Raw genomic sequence first — 14,506 nt, 5'->3', positions numbered from 1 at the left:
GAGGAGGTGGGTCGGGTGACGGCCCCCCCTGTCGTGGATGGTACCACAGGGCCACTGGCAGCCCTGGGGACCCATCATGTGGCTCTTAGTTTTATTCACCTGTGTGCTTACACACACGTGCACACATACATACACACACATCATACATACACACACGCATACACGCACATGTATACACACGCACACGTACATGTACCTGCACACACATATACACACACGCACTACACATATACATGCGCACACACTTGCACATACACGCATACACGAACACATATATACACACATACATACACATGCATACACACGCACAGTTAAATCACTTGTAAGAGTTTTGGACTTCAGGATCGCATTTGACCCTGTGGCTTTTTTGCCTGAGACCCAGCAGCATTTGGGTGTCTGGCTGCGGCGTGCCTCCCCTTCCAGAGGCCCTGAGGGCCAGGGACCACCGACCCACCGGAGCCAGTGCCTCTCCTGCTGGTCTCAGGTTAGGCGACTGTCATCCTGGGAGCCGCTTCCTCCACATGGTGGCCACAGGAGCCCCGCTACTTGGAGGACGGGGACGCCTCTGAGCCATCTGCATGGCGCCCCCCGGTGGCCAAATGACCGAAGCTCTCCTAAGTGTGCCCCACGCACAGATCTCTCTTGAATGTTGGAAGAGGGCTGCCCTGTGACACGTTCCCTGCACACCTGCTCCCCTCCAGGCCAGGGCTCGCCCGTGCCAGCCGTGGACAGCATGCAGGACATCAGCTTCCATCCTTCCTATCAGTACCAGTGCTGGGAGTAGAGAAAAATGTCAGATTTGTTCATACTAAAGTGTTATTGACTTACCCTGAGGTTATGCACGTCCCTACTAAGTGCACTTCAAGGGGATTTCAGCACCACTAACTGTCCCCAGCTTGGGGGCAGAGGAGTCCCCATCCAGCCACCGTAGGGTCCGGCGGGCCCCGTGACCAGAGCAGACTCTGTGGCAGCCATCGCCGGCTCAGGAGCTCAGTGTCAGGCTCCGTGTGCTGCCTGTACCACACCACACCCCGCGCCGGCTCATCCGCACCAGCGTCAGAAAGTAAATCCCAGGAGGGCCACGGCACTGTCTAGATTCCAAGACGAGCACACTGCTCTGGAAGCACCTCTGCGTGCACACACTCCTCCTCCACACCGCTCACTCACACGTGCGCACACACGCGCACCTCGGCTCCCTGTGTGGCACAGACCACACGGTGCTGCCAGGGCCTCCAGATGAGGCCGTGTCTGTACACGTGGGTTCTGGGAGCCCGGGGCGGGGGGTGGCTGACGTGGAATAACCAGCCCCCCACCCCACCTCCAGGTGAAGTTTCCAGGCTGGAACGTGGTCCCGCGATGGCGGGGCTGCTGTCGGATCGGCACCTCCGGGCCCGGGTCTGTGCTGGCACCTGTGCCACGTCTGGGGAAGGAAGGAGCTGGGAAGGCTTTCCGTCTCCGCCGTTCTCCTCCTCTGAGCATCTTTACGGGACCGTGTTTAGAGCTTCCTGACAGGGTCCTACCCCCTCGCTGACGACGAGGGCCTCCGGGAGAACTAACCCACTTGACTCCATTCTGTGTGTCTCTCTAGAAAGACAAGAAGCCCGGGCTTCTGAAGCTGCTGGCCGGCGCGTCCACCAGGAGGAAGTCGCGCTCCCCGCCGTCCACCTCGCCCACCCACGACCCCCGGGCAGCGGCGGACGCCTCCCTCCAGGGCGCGGTGGGGCCCGAAGTGTCCTCACTGTCCGTCCACGGCAGGGCCGGGTCCTGCCCCGTTGAGGGCGAGATGCAGGGGGCCTTGGGGTTGGAGCCGCTGCACAGGAAGGCGGGCTCCTTGGATCTGAGCTTCCCGTCGCCCTCCCGGCAGGCCCCTCTCTCCGCGGCCGCCATCCGCCCCGAGCCCAAGCTGCTGCCCAGAGAGAGGTAAGGGTGGGCCTGCGTCCTCCTGGGCCTGGGTGTGGTGGTCTGTGAGGTCTGGAGCCATGTTGGGGAACAGGGATGACGCAGGTTTCTGGGGTTTCAACCTGCCAGGCGGCCCTCACTATCCCATCAGCTCAGATACAACGGGAGCGTGTTTCACGTTCTGAGTCCATCTGGGTCCTGAGTTTGTGTTTACAAGGGATCCATCTGGAAATCTGGTGGAACTGATGGTGCCTGAGCCCGAAGAGCGAGCAGTGGAGCGAGGGACCTGCAACCCCCTGCCCCAAAGGAACCCGCGTGACCCTGGGCTGAGCCCCCCGTAGGCCTGAGCGAGCCCCGCCCTGGGGAAGCTCTTCCAGGCTCGGCCCACTCTGACACCTGGCCCCAAACTGCCTTCAGGGTTACACCATGCGAAACGGCCGGTATTCGTGTTTTTTGCCAAAGACAACAATTTCTTAGAGTTCAGCGTAGAGTTTTCCAGGTCAGGAAACTGAGTCCCCCGAGGCCTCGGGTGGAAGCGGCCAGAGGCTGGTGTCCTGCTTGTGGGCCATCCCGTTTGAGTCATCGGTCCTTAGAGAGCCTCAAAGAGGGCTGAAGGGCGCTCAGGGGAGGAAACGCTTTCCTTTCTAAGTGCCCCTCCTGCTGGGAGAGCTGCCTAAACGGTGAAAAGGGGAGCATCTCCTGAGCGCGCAGTCCTGGCATTTCTGGCAGATCCTTCCCCCGCTCGGCCACACTGACCGATGCCAGCCCTTCCGTCTGGCCTGACACGCACCACACACGTCACACGCACATCCACCATGTACACCACACACAGACACACCAAGTGCACACCACACACCCCCTCCTCTCTCCCTCCACTTCCTTCCCCAAGGGAGCCTCCGCCTTCGGGCAGCTCTCCCACGTCAGAACCTTCTTTCTGCCACGGGACCAACCCAGCTGCCTGTGATTTCTGAATGGGGGTCCCGGCCCCTCCTCCAGGTCCCAAAGTTGGGGGCTCTGGGGAATGACAGGTCCCTAAACATGTCGAAGCTGCTCTCGTGTTTCCCCTGGGTTTCTGCCTTCCCAGATCCTCAACTTCTAGACTCCACAAAGGGCTTAAAGACCCTGTTGTAAAGAAATCATGAGAGTCTAGGATTAACTAGGAAGTTCAGGGAATTGCTCCCATTAGCTGACTGGATTAACTGGGAAGTTCAGGGAGTTACTCCCGTTAGCTGACTGGATTAACTGGGAAGTTCAGGGAATTGCTCCCATTAGCTGACTGGATTAACTGGGAAGTTCAGGGAATTGCTCCCATTAGCTGACTGGATTAACTGGGAAGTTCAGGGAATTGCTCCCATTAGCTGACTGGATTAACTGGGAAGTTCAGGGAATTGCTCCCATTAGCTGACTGGATTAACTGGGAAGTTCAGGGAATTGCTCCCATTAGCTGACTGGATTAACTGGGAAGTTCAGGGAATTGCTCCCATTAGCTGACTGGATTAACTAGGAAGTTCAGGGAGTTACTCCCATTAGCTGACTGGATTAACTAGGAAGTTCAGGGAGTTACTCCCATTAGCTGACTGGATTAACTGGGAAGTTCAGGGAGTTACTCCTGTTAGTTGACTGGATTAACTGGGAAGTTCAGGGAGTTACTCCCATTAGCTGACTGGATTAACTGAGAAGTTCAGGGAGTTACTCCCATTAGCTGACTGGATTAACTGAGAAGTTCAGGGAGTTACTCCCGTTAGTTGACTGGATTAACTGGGAAGTTCAGGGAGTTACTCCCATTAGCTGACTGGATTAACTGGGAAGTTCAGGGAGTTACTCCCGTTAGTTGACTGGATTAACTGGGAAGTTCAGGGAGTTACTCCCATTAGCTGACTGGATTAACTGAGAAGTTCAGGGAGTTACTCCCGTTAGCTGACTGGATTAACTAGGAAGTTCAGGGAGTTACTCCCATTAGCTGACTGGATTAACTAGGAAGTTCAGGGAATTACTCCCATTAGCTGACTATCCTAACTGGGGATATTGTACCCGGGTCCCTGGGCGCCCTCCTGCCCCCAGCACCCTGCACAGCTCCTTAGTGACCACTACTGCCTAGCGCGGCCCTCACCCCGCGCAGCCCTCAGGACTCCCATGTACCGGCCCCCAGCAGGTCGGAGCTGAGGACGTGACAATGGCAACGTCACCTTCAGGCCGGGGCAGCTCCTGAAACACCTGGACTCGGGCCGGTGGGTCACACACCTGACCTCGCAGCTGTGACCAGAGTCCTGCATGGAGAGCGCACCCTCACTCACACCCCAGCCCCTGTTTGGGGGCCCGCCAAGGGGGGCTGTGCATGAAGGGCAGGCTGGGCTCGGTCCACGCCCCCAACATGCATCACAATCTTGCAGCAAGAGAAGCACCTGCCACTTAACAGCCATTTCACCCAAACGAGTGTCTGCTTTTTGAGTCCCGGCCCCTACATACAACACGGGGATGATAGTGCCTGGTGGCTATAATGGCCGCAAAGCACCTAGATTAATACCTGGAAAAGGATGAATGCGTAGCGAACGCCAAGGGCAAAAACAACCGTAACGACGCGTGAGATGACACGGGAGACGGCGCTGTGTGACGTGACGCACACGACAGGGAGGCCGTGGTGAGGGCCGTGGTCCCCCCACCTCCGCACTGACTGACAGGCCTCCCCACCTGTTCACACGCCCCGTCTGTGTGTCCTCACCTCTCGCCGGCCTCAGCTGCTCGGCTCTGTTGCGATTTAGGAGTTTCTTGCTTTGATCCGTTGTGGGTCATGGGAGGCTCCCAAAGACGTCTGTGCCCTAATCCCCAAACCAAGGATAAGGTAGCAGGTGGACCGAGCAGCTGACCCTAAAGTGGAGAGGTCGTGCAGGCCCCGCGGTGGCCCGTGTGACCTCAGGAGTCCTCGCAGGTGGATGAGGAGCTGGGCCCACCGTCCTGGCTTTGAGATGGAGGGAGAGGCCTCCACCGGAACGCCGCAGCCTCTGGGGGCTGGAGGAGGGGAGGGGACACAACCTGCCCCGGAGCCTCTATCCCTCGACTTCGCCCCGTGAGGCTGTGTCGGACATCGGACTTCCGGAACCCCCAGATGAGACGTGTACGTTGTCAGGCACTGTTCGTGGGAATCCGTCAGAGCCGCCACAGGGACCCAAGGCATGTGTAGACCTTAGAGTTTGGTGTCCAGGGTATATTCTTATCATTTTCAAGGTCCTGGAGGGACACCACTGTGATGCCCACAGCCCCCGACCCCGGACCACTCGCCCTCATGGGGACCGACACGGGGGCTCTGAAGGGCCCCTCTGGTGACACGGAGGATGTGCCCAACCCCACAGGCAAAGCATCTGCATCTGCAGTGGTCGGATTCCCTCGAATTCTGCGCCTTTGGTCCGTGAGTCTGATGTCTGCAGATGGCTGTGGTTGACGCAGCCGCTCAGGACAGTCTCTGACGTGTGACGCCAGGATCGTGTCACTGTTCGCTTGGCCCTTTGGGGTCGCTGAGCATCAGTTTCTTTCAGCGTCTTGGAAGGATCTGGGCAGAAAACTGAATGCTGGTCTTGTAGACGCTCAGCCCACATCATCCATCCGGGCTCATTAAATCACGGGATTGCTCAGAAGCACCAGATGAATTTTTTTCTAGCAAATTACACTTTTAAAGTTGCTTGTTTCACATCTGGCAGTTGAGGCAAAAGCTAAAACTTATGTTGGGAGCGTGAGGAATGATCTCGACGCGTTCTCTCCTGGGGACTTGAGGGAAGGGGGTGGTGTTTGGAGGAGGGAGATGGGCAGGAAGCCGAGGTGAAGGGGGGGCGGTGCTGGTCCTGGCAGTCCTGCAGCCTGGGCGCCGGGGTGTGGGAGCTGCAGTCTGTGTGTGCTGGCTGATCTCACGGGCGTTGCTGTGTCCCCGCTATCTGCAGGGACGCGGGGCTGGGAGGGCAGGAGCTGTCGTCCCCTTCCTCGCCTCGTCCACTCCCTGAAAGGGACCGCGGTGGCCACTGTCCCGGCCTGCACGCTGCAGGCACCTGGGGAGGCCGGGCGGCCTCGCGACCCACTTCCTCTCTGCCCCCCGCTTCCACCGCCTGGAGCGGGCTGGGCCCGCGAGCTCCTAGGCCGGCCCGGGTCTTCTGCACCAGAGCGTCTTCCCCAGGGGACAGGGTCAGGCCAGGTGCTGCCAGGGAGGAGGGACAGGAGAGCCTGCAGTTCGGAGAGCATGGGGAGGTGGCCAGAGGGAAGGGGGAGCACAGTCTGCACCTCTGGCCCAGGGAGGCCGCCTGGGCCTTTCGGGACTCGGAGGAGGACCCGGGCCCTGAGGGTGGGGCTGGGAGCGGGGAGCCGAGGACGGAGGGCGCCCTGAACTGCTCTCCCCGGCCCACAGACGCTCCTGCTCTGCCAGTGCCCACGGCAGGGGTGCTGGCCAGACTGGGCCCAGGAGCAGGGGACGGGGTCAGCTGTGTGCGAGCTCCTGGCCGCTGCTCCTGCGACCCTCCCAGCAGCCCCACCCTTCAACCCACACGCCCCGAGGACACGGGGGCGCAGCGTGGGTCTGAGGTCGGTCTGGTGAGAAGGGAGTGGTGGGCGGTGCCCGGAGACGGCAGGGACAGGCAGGCCCGGTGTCCGTGACCGGGAGGGGCCGGTGCGCTTGCGGGGGGGCGACGGGAACACAGAGCCTCTTCCCAGCTTGCCTCTAGTCCGAGCGACGTGCTTCCAGTGGAGGAGGGCCGTGTGGATGGTGGGCTGGAGGCGGAGGGAGAGGAGCGTGCCGGGCGCCCGGCCGGTCCATGGGGAGGCCTTTGCTGACCCCGCCCCTCCCCCCGCACCCAGCCCGCGGGGTCCGTGGTGCCTACGAGCTGGGTGGGGTTCGCAGGCAGCGAGAACAGGCGGCCCTGCCGGCCACGAGACCACCCACAGTGAGGATCTGCGCACGGAGCCCCCAGCTCACCTGACCAGTCCTGCCCCCCGTAAGGGTGGTGGGCTTGGGGACAGCGGGACGCACGAGCCCTGTGGGGTCCCCAGCTGGAGGGGGCTGCCGGCAGCTCTGCCGGGCTGGGCGGCAGGGAGGGACACGCATGGCCGGTCTGCCCTCACCCTCGGGCGTTTTAGAGCAAGGCTGGTCCTCAGAGCCTTCTCCCCTGAGGCTTCCTGGGCAGGTGTGGGGTGCAGGCCTTTGTCTCAGCTCCAGGGAGCTGCCGAGGCCCAGGGGTCTGTTCCTGGTCGGAGCTCAGGCGCCCGGCAGGCAGAGGCACAGCGGAGACTCACGTCTCCAGGTGGATCTATGGAACGTTGGTCTGAAAACAGGGACGGAGCCCTGGAGCCCGGGAGGTGGTGGGCAGCTCACCCCTGTATCTGTTTCCCCAGGTACCGCGTGGTGGTCTCATACCCGCCGCAGAGCGAGGCAGAGATCGAGCTGAAGGAAGGGGACGTGGTCTTCGTGCACAAGAAGCGTGAGGACGGCTGGTACAAGGGGACCCTGCAGAGGAACGGCCGCACCGGCCTCTTCCCCGGCAGCTTCGTGGAGAGCTTCTGAGGCCGTGACTGCTGCCCCCCCAGAGACGGAGGTGCAGGGACCCCAGGGGAGCGGCCGCCTGAGGCCCTGGGTCCTTCTGGGGACCTGGCGGGGACGCCCGCACGCGCAGGACCCGGGGGTGAGGAGGTCACGCCTTCCACCCGTCCGTGTCCTCTGACAGGGAGCAGACGCCGCCGGGGCGCTCCTCTGCCATCTGCTGGCGGGGCCGGCGGGGGGCAGGGCCCCGCGCTTTGGAGAGCGTCCTTTGGGCGGCTCCGGGTGTCCCGTGGGTCCTGACCCTCGTCTCTGGCTATACCTCAGGCACCTCCACCTGGAGCCTCAGCATGGTGCCCTGGCCCGGGGTCATCAACTGCCCCGTCCAGGCAAGGCCTGCACGTGGCTCCCGCGGGGCGAGGTGGCAGCAGTGCCTCGTGCTTTGCCACCACTGTCCCCTCTCCCTCGTGCTTCTTTCTTACGTCTTTTTACTGCCAAGCTGTTAGACTTCATAAATGTCTAACAGGTCGTTCACTGCCTATTTTTCATACACCTGGTGCTGCCTTTTTGTAAAACTAGTCGGGACTTGGTTGAGCTTGAAAGAAAAAATCTCTGGGGCGACACCAAAGGGGCAGAACTTTTACAGGCACCATGTGAACCTGGAGAGCCAGGTCTTCACAGCCTCGGTGCTCGTGGGGCCAGAGGGGCCTGGGCATTGGAGGGAGTTAGGAAAAGCCCGTGTCTTTCCACCCTTCCAGAGCCCCTGCTGCATCTGGAGATGTTCTGACAGGAGGTGGCAGTAAAGGAGCAGGAGGGTGGACCCCAGGTCAGGAGGCAGAGCTTCCCTTCTGCGCTGTAGAGGGGACACCACAGCCGGCGCTTCCACTGTCCAAACGTGCGGTTTTTACCACCGTTCAGACCGACTGCCTTGTGACGGTTTCTCCTTTTTTTCTTTAAATAAATAACTGCTCTGCTCTCAGTGCGCACCTTGGTCTCGAGACCAGAGCCACGAGGATAACGAGGGCTTTGAGGCGTCATGCAGACTTGCAGGTCCAGGGAGCTGGGTGGGGAGGGGCAGCTCTGATCCTGGGACCTTCCCCGTCGGGGGTCCACGAAGGGCACCCACGAGTCCACCTTCCCCCAAGCCCCGACGGGAGGAGCCCGTGAGAGAGACACCTTAGGAATACGTTCCTGTCAGTTCCTAAACCCTCTCTTTTTTTTGCAAAGCCACTCAGGGTTAAATCAGGCTGAACACACTAGCCTTTGGCATGTCTGCAACAAAACCCAGAAGCCCACTCCCCGGCCCGCCATGAGGCCGTGGCAGGAACGCAGTCTTCAGAGTTCCTGTGTTGGGGTGTGACCTGGCCACTTGTTGCTGCCGGGTGGCTCCACGCCGGCGGGTCGCTCCTAGAGAAGAGCGCTCTTCCTCTCTCCAGGACATGACAGATTGACAGAGTTGAGAAATTTGTTCTGAATCAAAGAAAAAAAATCCGGTTTAAACGCAGGGAGCCCCGTGCACCGAGTTTATGACAGCCAGAGGTGCACGTTTGTCACTGTTGCCAGATTAGTTGCTTTCCGTGCACAGAAATCCTGTGCGTGTCTACAGTTATGTCATCACCAAAAACATGCGCAGATTAACATGCTGAGTGAGACACGTGTTCTGCAGTGAAACCAGAGCTGACTGCGTCCACAGATGATAGGAAAGTCTTCTTTCTAAACGTGGGCAGTTACCAAGCAACACCACAGACCTCTCCCGGCACCGCCCACGTGATGCTGAGAGGCTGGCGCCTGGTGGAGGGGGCACGCCCCCCTGCAGGTGTCTTAGCAAAGTTGTTGCCAGCCTCTCCTGTGCAGAGTCAGGGCTGGGTGCTGGGGCCTCCCCGGGGCCACCAGCGTCAGGGCCTCCTCGCCGGCCAGGCTGCAGGGAGCATGGACACGCACGACCACCCCTGTGCTTTGGGCTGTTTTCAAACCCTTGGTCAGAAAATCAGCCCTCGTGACCAGTGAACCACAGACAGAGCAGGAGAAGAAGCAGACCCTTCTGCCGGGCCGTCCTGCCGGAAGGATGCCCTCGTCCCGGGCACTAAGGTGAACCAACCCTTTGCCTGATACCCTCAGATTCCCCAGGTCCAGACCTCATGCACCGTGCTCGTGATGTGGCCTTTGGGGCCAAGGTGACATGCTCTGAGGAGCAGGGTAGAGTCCTCAGCCACATGCACTGACATCAGGACATGGAGGTGACAGGGCCATCGGGCCATCAAAGGGCCACGGGAACAGAGTCAGGAGATGGCAGCCTCACAGTGAATGCCGGGCTCCGGTGGGAAATTGTCGGCACTTTGCACAGTCACACACGTGCACCCCTTGCTTCTGTTGGGCACAGATGTCAGTGTGTGATTCTGGAGGGACGGGCTGATGACAAACCATGATGCCTGTGTTTCCGAGTCTTTCAATAAAACTGAACGTGGAGAGGCCTGGTGTCTGGATGGGGGAGCAGTCAGGTGGGGCCGGGCCGGGCAGGAGCAGAGTCGGCAGGCGTCCCCCACGTCCCCTCTGCCAGCCAGTGGGCGCACAGCCCTGCCACCCCCGGGGTCTGTGTCAGGGTGGCGGGCCGCTGAGGGGACCAGGGGCACCAGATAGCCACTCCCGGCCCAGGCTGGGATTCTGCCACTGGGCAGGAAGAGTTGAGCCTGGCCCACGGGGCTTGGGTGGCTTCTAGGGCCCCTGCAGGCCAGCGGGGCTTGGGTGGCTTCTAGGGTCCCTGCAGGCCCGCGGGGCTTGGGTGGCTTCTGGGGCCCCTGCAGGCCCGCGGGGCTTGGGTGGCTTCTGGGGCCCCTGCAGGCCCGCGGGGCTTGGGTGGCTTCTAGGGCCCCTGCAGGCCCGCGGGGCTTGGGTGGCTTCTAGGGTCCCTGCAGGCCTGCGGGGCTTGGGTGGCTTCTGGGGCCCCTGCAGGCCCGTGGGGCTTGGGTGGCTTCCGGGGCCCCTGCAGGCTCCTGCTTGCCTGGAAAAGCAGAGTGGCTTTCTGTGGGTGATGCCCCTGCCTTGCTTGTGGGAAGCCTTCACGTGAGTAGTCATTCAAGTCCTGTTGGCCAAGAGTGCCTGGAATCAGCCTCCCAGACCAGCACACTCACTACCCGGCCTGTGTGTCTGGCCTCGGGTGCCTGTCCTCTGGAACACGGGGTGCAGGATGCCTGGAACCCACCCGCAGGAGGGGCGTCAGGAGGCTGCCTATCTCCAAAGGGGGACGGGGGGGGCCTGTCTCCAGTAGCCAGACAGAGGGAGGCCCAGCAGCGGGCCGCACACGACCCAAGGCCTGTCAGGGTGTTTCCTGGAGGCGACCCCGCTGCCCTCCTGGCCGGGCCTCCCCCACAGAGCCTTTGACCGTCACGTCACTGGAACTGGAGGGAAGCGTAGCCCGGAGCTACTTCCCTCTTCTTTGTGAACTGGAGGGAGTGAACTAGCGGAAGACTGGTAACACCGCCTGCAGGGTGGGGAGGGGAGGCCAGCCCGTGCTGCAGTGCTGAAGCCTTCACGCACTCCCCAGCAAGCTGGGTCAGAGACACTCCGCCAGGTGGGCGTTAGGTGAAGCGCCCGTTCTCACGCTCAGTGCACCCCCAAGACCCATGCCCAAGGCTGGGCACTGAGCCAGGTGGGCGTTAGATGAAGCGCCCGTTCTCACGCTCAGTGCACCCCCGAGACCCCTGCCCAAGGCCGGGCACTGAGCCAGGTGGGCGTTAGATGAAGCGCCCGTTCTCATGCTCAGTGCACCCCCAAGTCCCCTGCCCAAGGCCGGGCACTGAGCCAGGTGGGCGTTAGATGAAGCGCCCATTCTCATGCTCAGTGCACCCCCAAGGCCCATGCCCAAGGCTGGGCACTGAGCCAGGTGGGCGTTAGATGAAGCGCCCGTTCTCATGCTCAGTGCACCCCCGAGACCCGTGCCCAAGGCCGGGCACTGAGCCAGGCCCTCCGTGGAAACAGTGCGTCAGGCCTGAGGGCCGGAGGAGGCAGTGCCGTCACGACCCGCAGGCCGCCTGGTAAGTCTGACCACAGGGACGGACACGGCACACCCCTGCCCCTGGGCCTGGAGCCACGTCCGAGTCCAGGCTGGTCAGGGCAGCTGGACACTCACCTGTGAAGCAGAGACAATCCCACTGTCCACAGGGAACTGGGACTCTGTTGAGACCTCAGCCCCATGGCTTTTGGCAGCTGGAGTCATTTCTCTGTCCCCGACACTCACGAGGTGGCACACGTCGGCCCTGGGGAAACTCGGGTCTCCTTTCCCCAGGGGAGCCGTTCCACAGCCGGCCCTTCATTGGCAAGGACAGATTGGTGACACCGTGGAGTGTGCAGTGGCAGTGCTCTGCCCCGCCCGCGGCCTCACCCTGCCCCATCCCTCCCCGCAAGCCCAGAGCAGAGCGACGGCTGTTCCAGGGACCGTAACAGACGCGCCTTTTCAGGCTCTGCGTCCACAGCCACCGGTCCTCCTGGGAAGCCTGGAGCCAGACCTCCAGTCACAGGACTCAGCCTGGAAGGGGTAGGGGAGGGTGTGTGGTTCAGAAAAGGGATTCTGGGTAAGGAAGGGGAGAGGAGGTCCGTGAGGAGCCCCTGCACACAGGCCAAGGAAACGGCGTGCGTGCGGGGCCCCTGGAGGGGAGCATCCGGGGGCGCGGAGGGTGGGCAGGGGTGTGCGGACTGCAACGGGCTCTGCCACCTGCCCCGCCCCCCGCGCTCGCCCGGGGCCCAACCTGAGGGAGGGCCAGGTTCCTTCCCAGGGACCCCACCCCCTGGATGAAACCTCTGCCTCGGGCTAGGCTGGGAAACAGTCCTCCCTGCTCTGTTGTTCCTGGAATGACTCTCCCGTTCCAGGACCCTCAGGGCCTCAACTTTTTGGTACCAAACTGCCCTTTTCTCTAAATAAGCAGCTCTTCCCCTGACGGTTCCAAGAAAGAAACACGACGGCCCCCATAAGAGAAGACGTGCAGCCGCCTTCGTCATCAGAGGAACGGGGTCCACGCGACACCGGGACCGGCAGACAGGACGCTGCTCTGCCCGCCAAGCTGCTGGGACGCAGGTGATGCCCCGGAAGGGGACCCGGCGCACCTGCGCCCCAGGAGGTGCCACGTGGACGCGGGGCCCTCGCACGGCACGTCGGCACACGGAGCTCACGCACAGGGACGTTCACGCACGGGCCCACGCACGGCACGTCGGCGCACGGCACGTCGGCGCACGGGTTCCGCCCTCTGACCCGGGAGACGGGGGAGTGCTGCGCTCCACGCCAGTGGATGAAGGAGCAGGTGAGGATGCGGGGGCGGCGCGCGTGTTCTTGTGAGAAGGGGACGTGGAGGAGTGAGCGAGTGTGACGGGGACGGGCACCGGAATGTGCTTCGTGTGTGCGCGGGAGCGGAACCTGGGCGGTGGGCGGGGCGTCTCTGGAGGTCCCTCAGCGCTGCCTCACTGAAACGTAGCTTCCCACGTCTAAGTCGGATGACCTGTTTGGAGTGAGTCAGAAGCTGAGCAGCCGCCGCCTGTGGCGCGGCTGACAGGGACCCGGGGGCGCCGCGGGGCAGCAGCCTCTGAGCTGGGGGCGGGGCGGGGCGGGGCTGGAAGAGGGAGGGAGAACCCGGAGCCTCCCGCGGCCGCGGTCCCCACCCCAGGCCTGGCCGGGCCTTCGAGGGCCGGCTGGGGCGCGTCCCGGGACGTCGGTGCTCCCGGGCTTCGCGTCGGAAGCTGCGGTCCTGACTCTGGTTTCCGACGCGGCGGCCTCCCACCCTCCGGGCTGGATCGCGGCGGCCCTCGGAGGGTCCAGGGCGCTCTCCCTTCTCGGCCCCCGTGGCCTGAGCGCTGACTTACAGCGGGGAGAGGGGCAGGCTCTGCAGCACCGCCGAGTTATTAGCACCGTGGCACGTCCATGCGCGCCGCTGACTCAGCGCTTTAATGCGCCTCTTAACTATGCATCAGAGCCCTGATAAACGTGAGTCATCCTGGGAATGACTTCGCAGCTGTTCGCCTGCCGCATCGCTGAGGCATGTTTTTTCGGTGAACTCATCAAAGGACCTAGATTTTAATCAAAGGCTTCGGAATCATCTGTGGGGCCAAGTCAAATCCCTGTGAAGCCGAAGGGAGGTCTCTGGTGGCACACCACAGGGCTCTGCCAGTAGAGCACGCTGTAATTTAGGTAAAGGCGGCAGGGCGTGAATATCACATCTGTCAATTACCCAGAGCCTGGTGGGGCAGGTGGATATGACAGACCGCGGAACCAAGGTCACAGTTTCCTCAAGGGAAGAGATTCGTGCACGACCCGAGTAATTGTAGAACCTTATATACAGAAACCTGCCGTTTATTGTGTTTGACCGACCAGCGCGACCAGGGTTCCTCAAAAGGAGGATGTGACATAAGTAAATGCAGAACTGCCGAGGTGCGCGCGGAGAGTCCTGTGAGGCGGCTCGCTTGTCGCAGCTGTGGCGCTTGGGGGAGGATTAGTGGTGACACAGCTGCCCCCAGGGATCAGGACTCGGGGGACTCCCAGGACAAAGGGGCAGGACTGGCAAGGCAGGCGAGCTTCTCCTCAATTATAGACTAGGTCACTTTCCAGGCCTTGGAATTAATTGTCTATTAGTACAAACGGTCAAGTTGCATTGGCCAAGTAAAATTGTAAAAACAGTGCTTTCGATTTTATATTTTTAAAACGCTAGAACTCTTTGTTCAAATGAAATCTTCTGTGGAAGAGTAGCTCGTAAAGCCGATGAAAGCAGGGCTCTTTTTCTTGAAACGGGGCAGGGGCCGGGAAACCCATCTGCGTGGGCGCCCCCCACAGTCCACGGCCTTTTTGCCTCTCCCAGGCAAGTGGGAGCTTCTGTGCTCTGTTCCTGTAGCAGCTGACAAGCCGCCGGGGGTCGGGGGCCTGCTGTTCTAATGGCCTCCTGGAGGGTCTTGTCAGGATGGTTAGACTTGGAAACGTGATCCAGAACTGAGATTGCAAAGTTAGGTTTAACAGCTGGGCAACCCCACTCAGCCCTGTCCGTCATACTCAGCAGAGGCCGTGCTCCCGGGATGCCTCAGCATTTGGTTTTGGGCCCAGTGTCTTAGCGCTGCTCATTTCTC

The 14,506-nt window shown here is 61.5% G+C and overlaps 1 protein-coding gene across 3 annotated transcripts in view; it reads left to right on the top strand.

Annotated features, from left to right (window-relative positions):
- Nucleotides 1-9,867, top strand: part of SH3RF3 (SH3 domain containing ring finger 3) — a 206,834-nt gene extending 196,967 nt beyond the window's left edge. For all 3 annotated transcript variants that reach the window (XM_060309733.1, XM_060309732.1, XM_030845045.2), the window contains 2 exons: nt 1,589-1,920; nt 7,267-9,867. In XM_060309733.1, coding sequence (XP_060165716.1) covers nt 1,589-1,920; nt 7,267-7,435 — 501 coding nt within the window. In that variant the 3' untranslated portion in view covers nt 7,436-9,867. The remainder of the gene's footprint in view (nt 1-1,588; nt 1,921-7,266) is intronic.
- Nucleotides 9,868-14,506: the final 4,639 nt, after the last annotated feature.

Source organism: Globicephala melas, chromosome 12, assembly GCF_963455315.2.
Source record: "Globicephala melas chromosome 12, mGloMel1.2, whole genome shotgun sequence".
NCBI classification, from domain to species: domain Eukaryota; kingdom Metazoa; phylum Chordata; class Mammalia; order Artiodactyla; family Delphinidae; genus Globicephala; species Globicephala melas.
The sequence above is the reverse complement of the archived record's forward strand: the minus strand, read 5'-3'. Positions and strand labels throughout refer to the sequence as shown.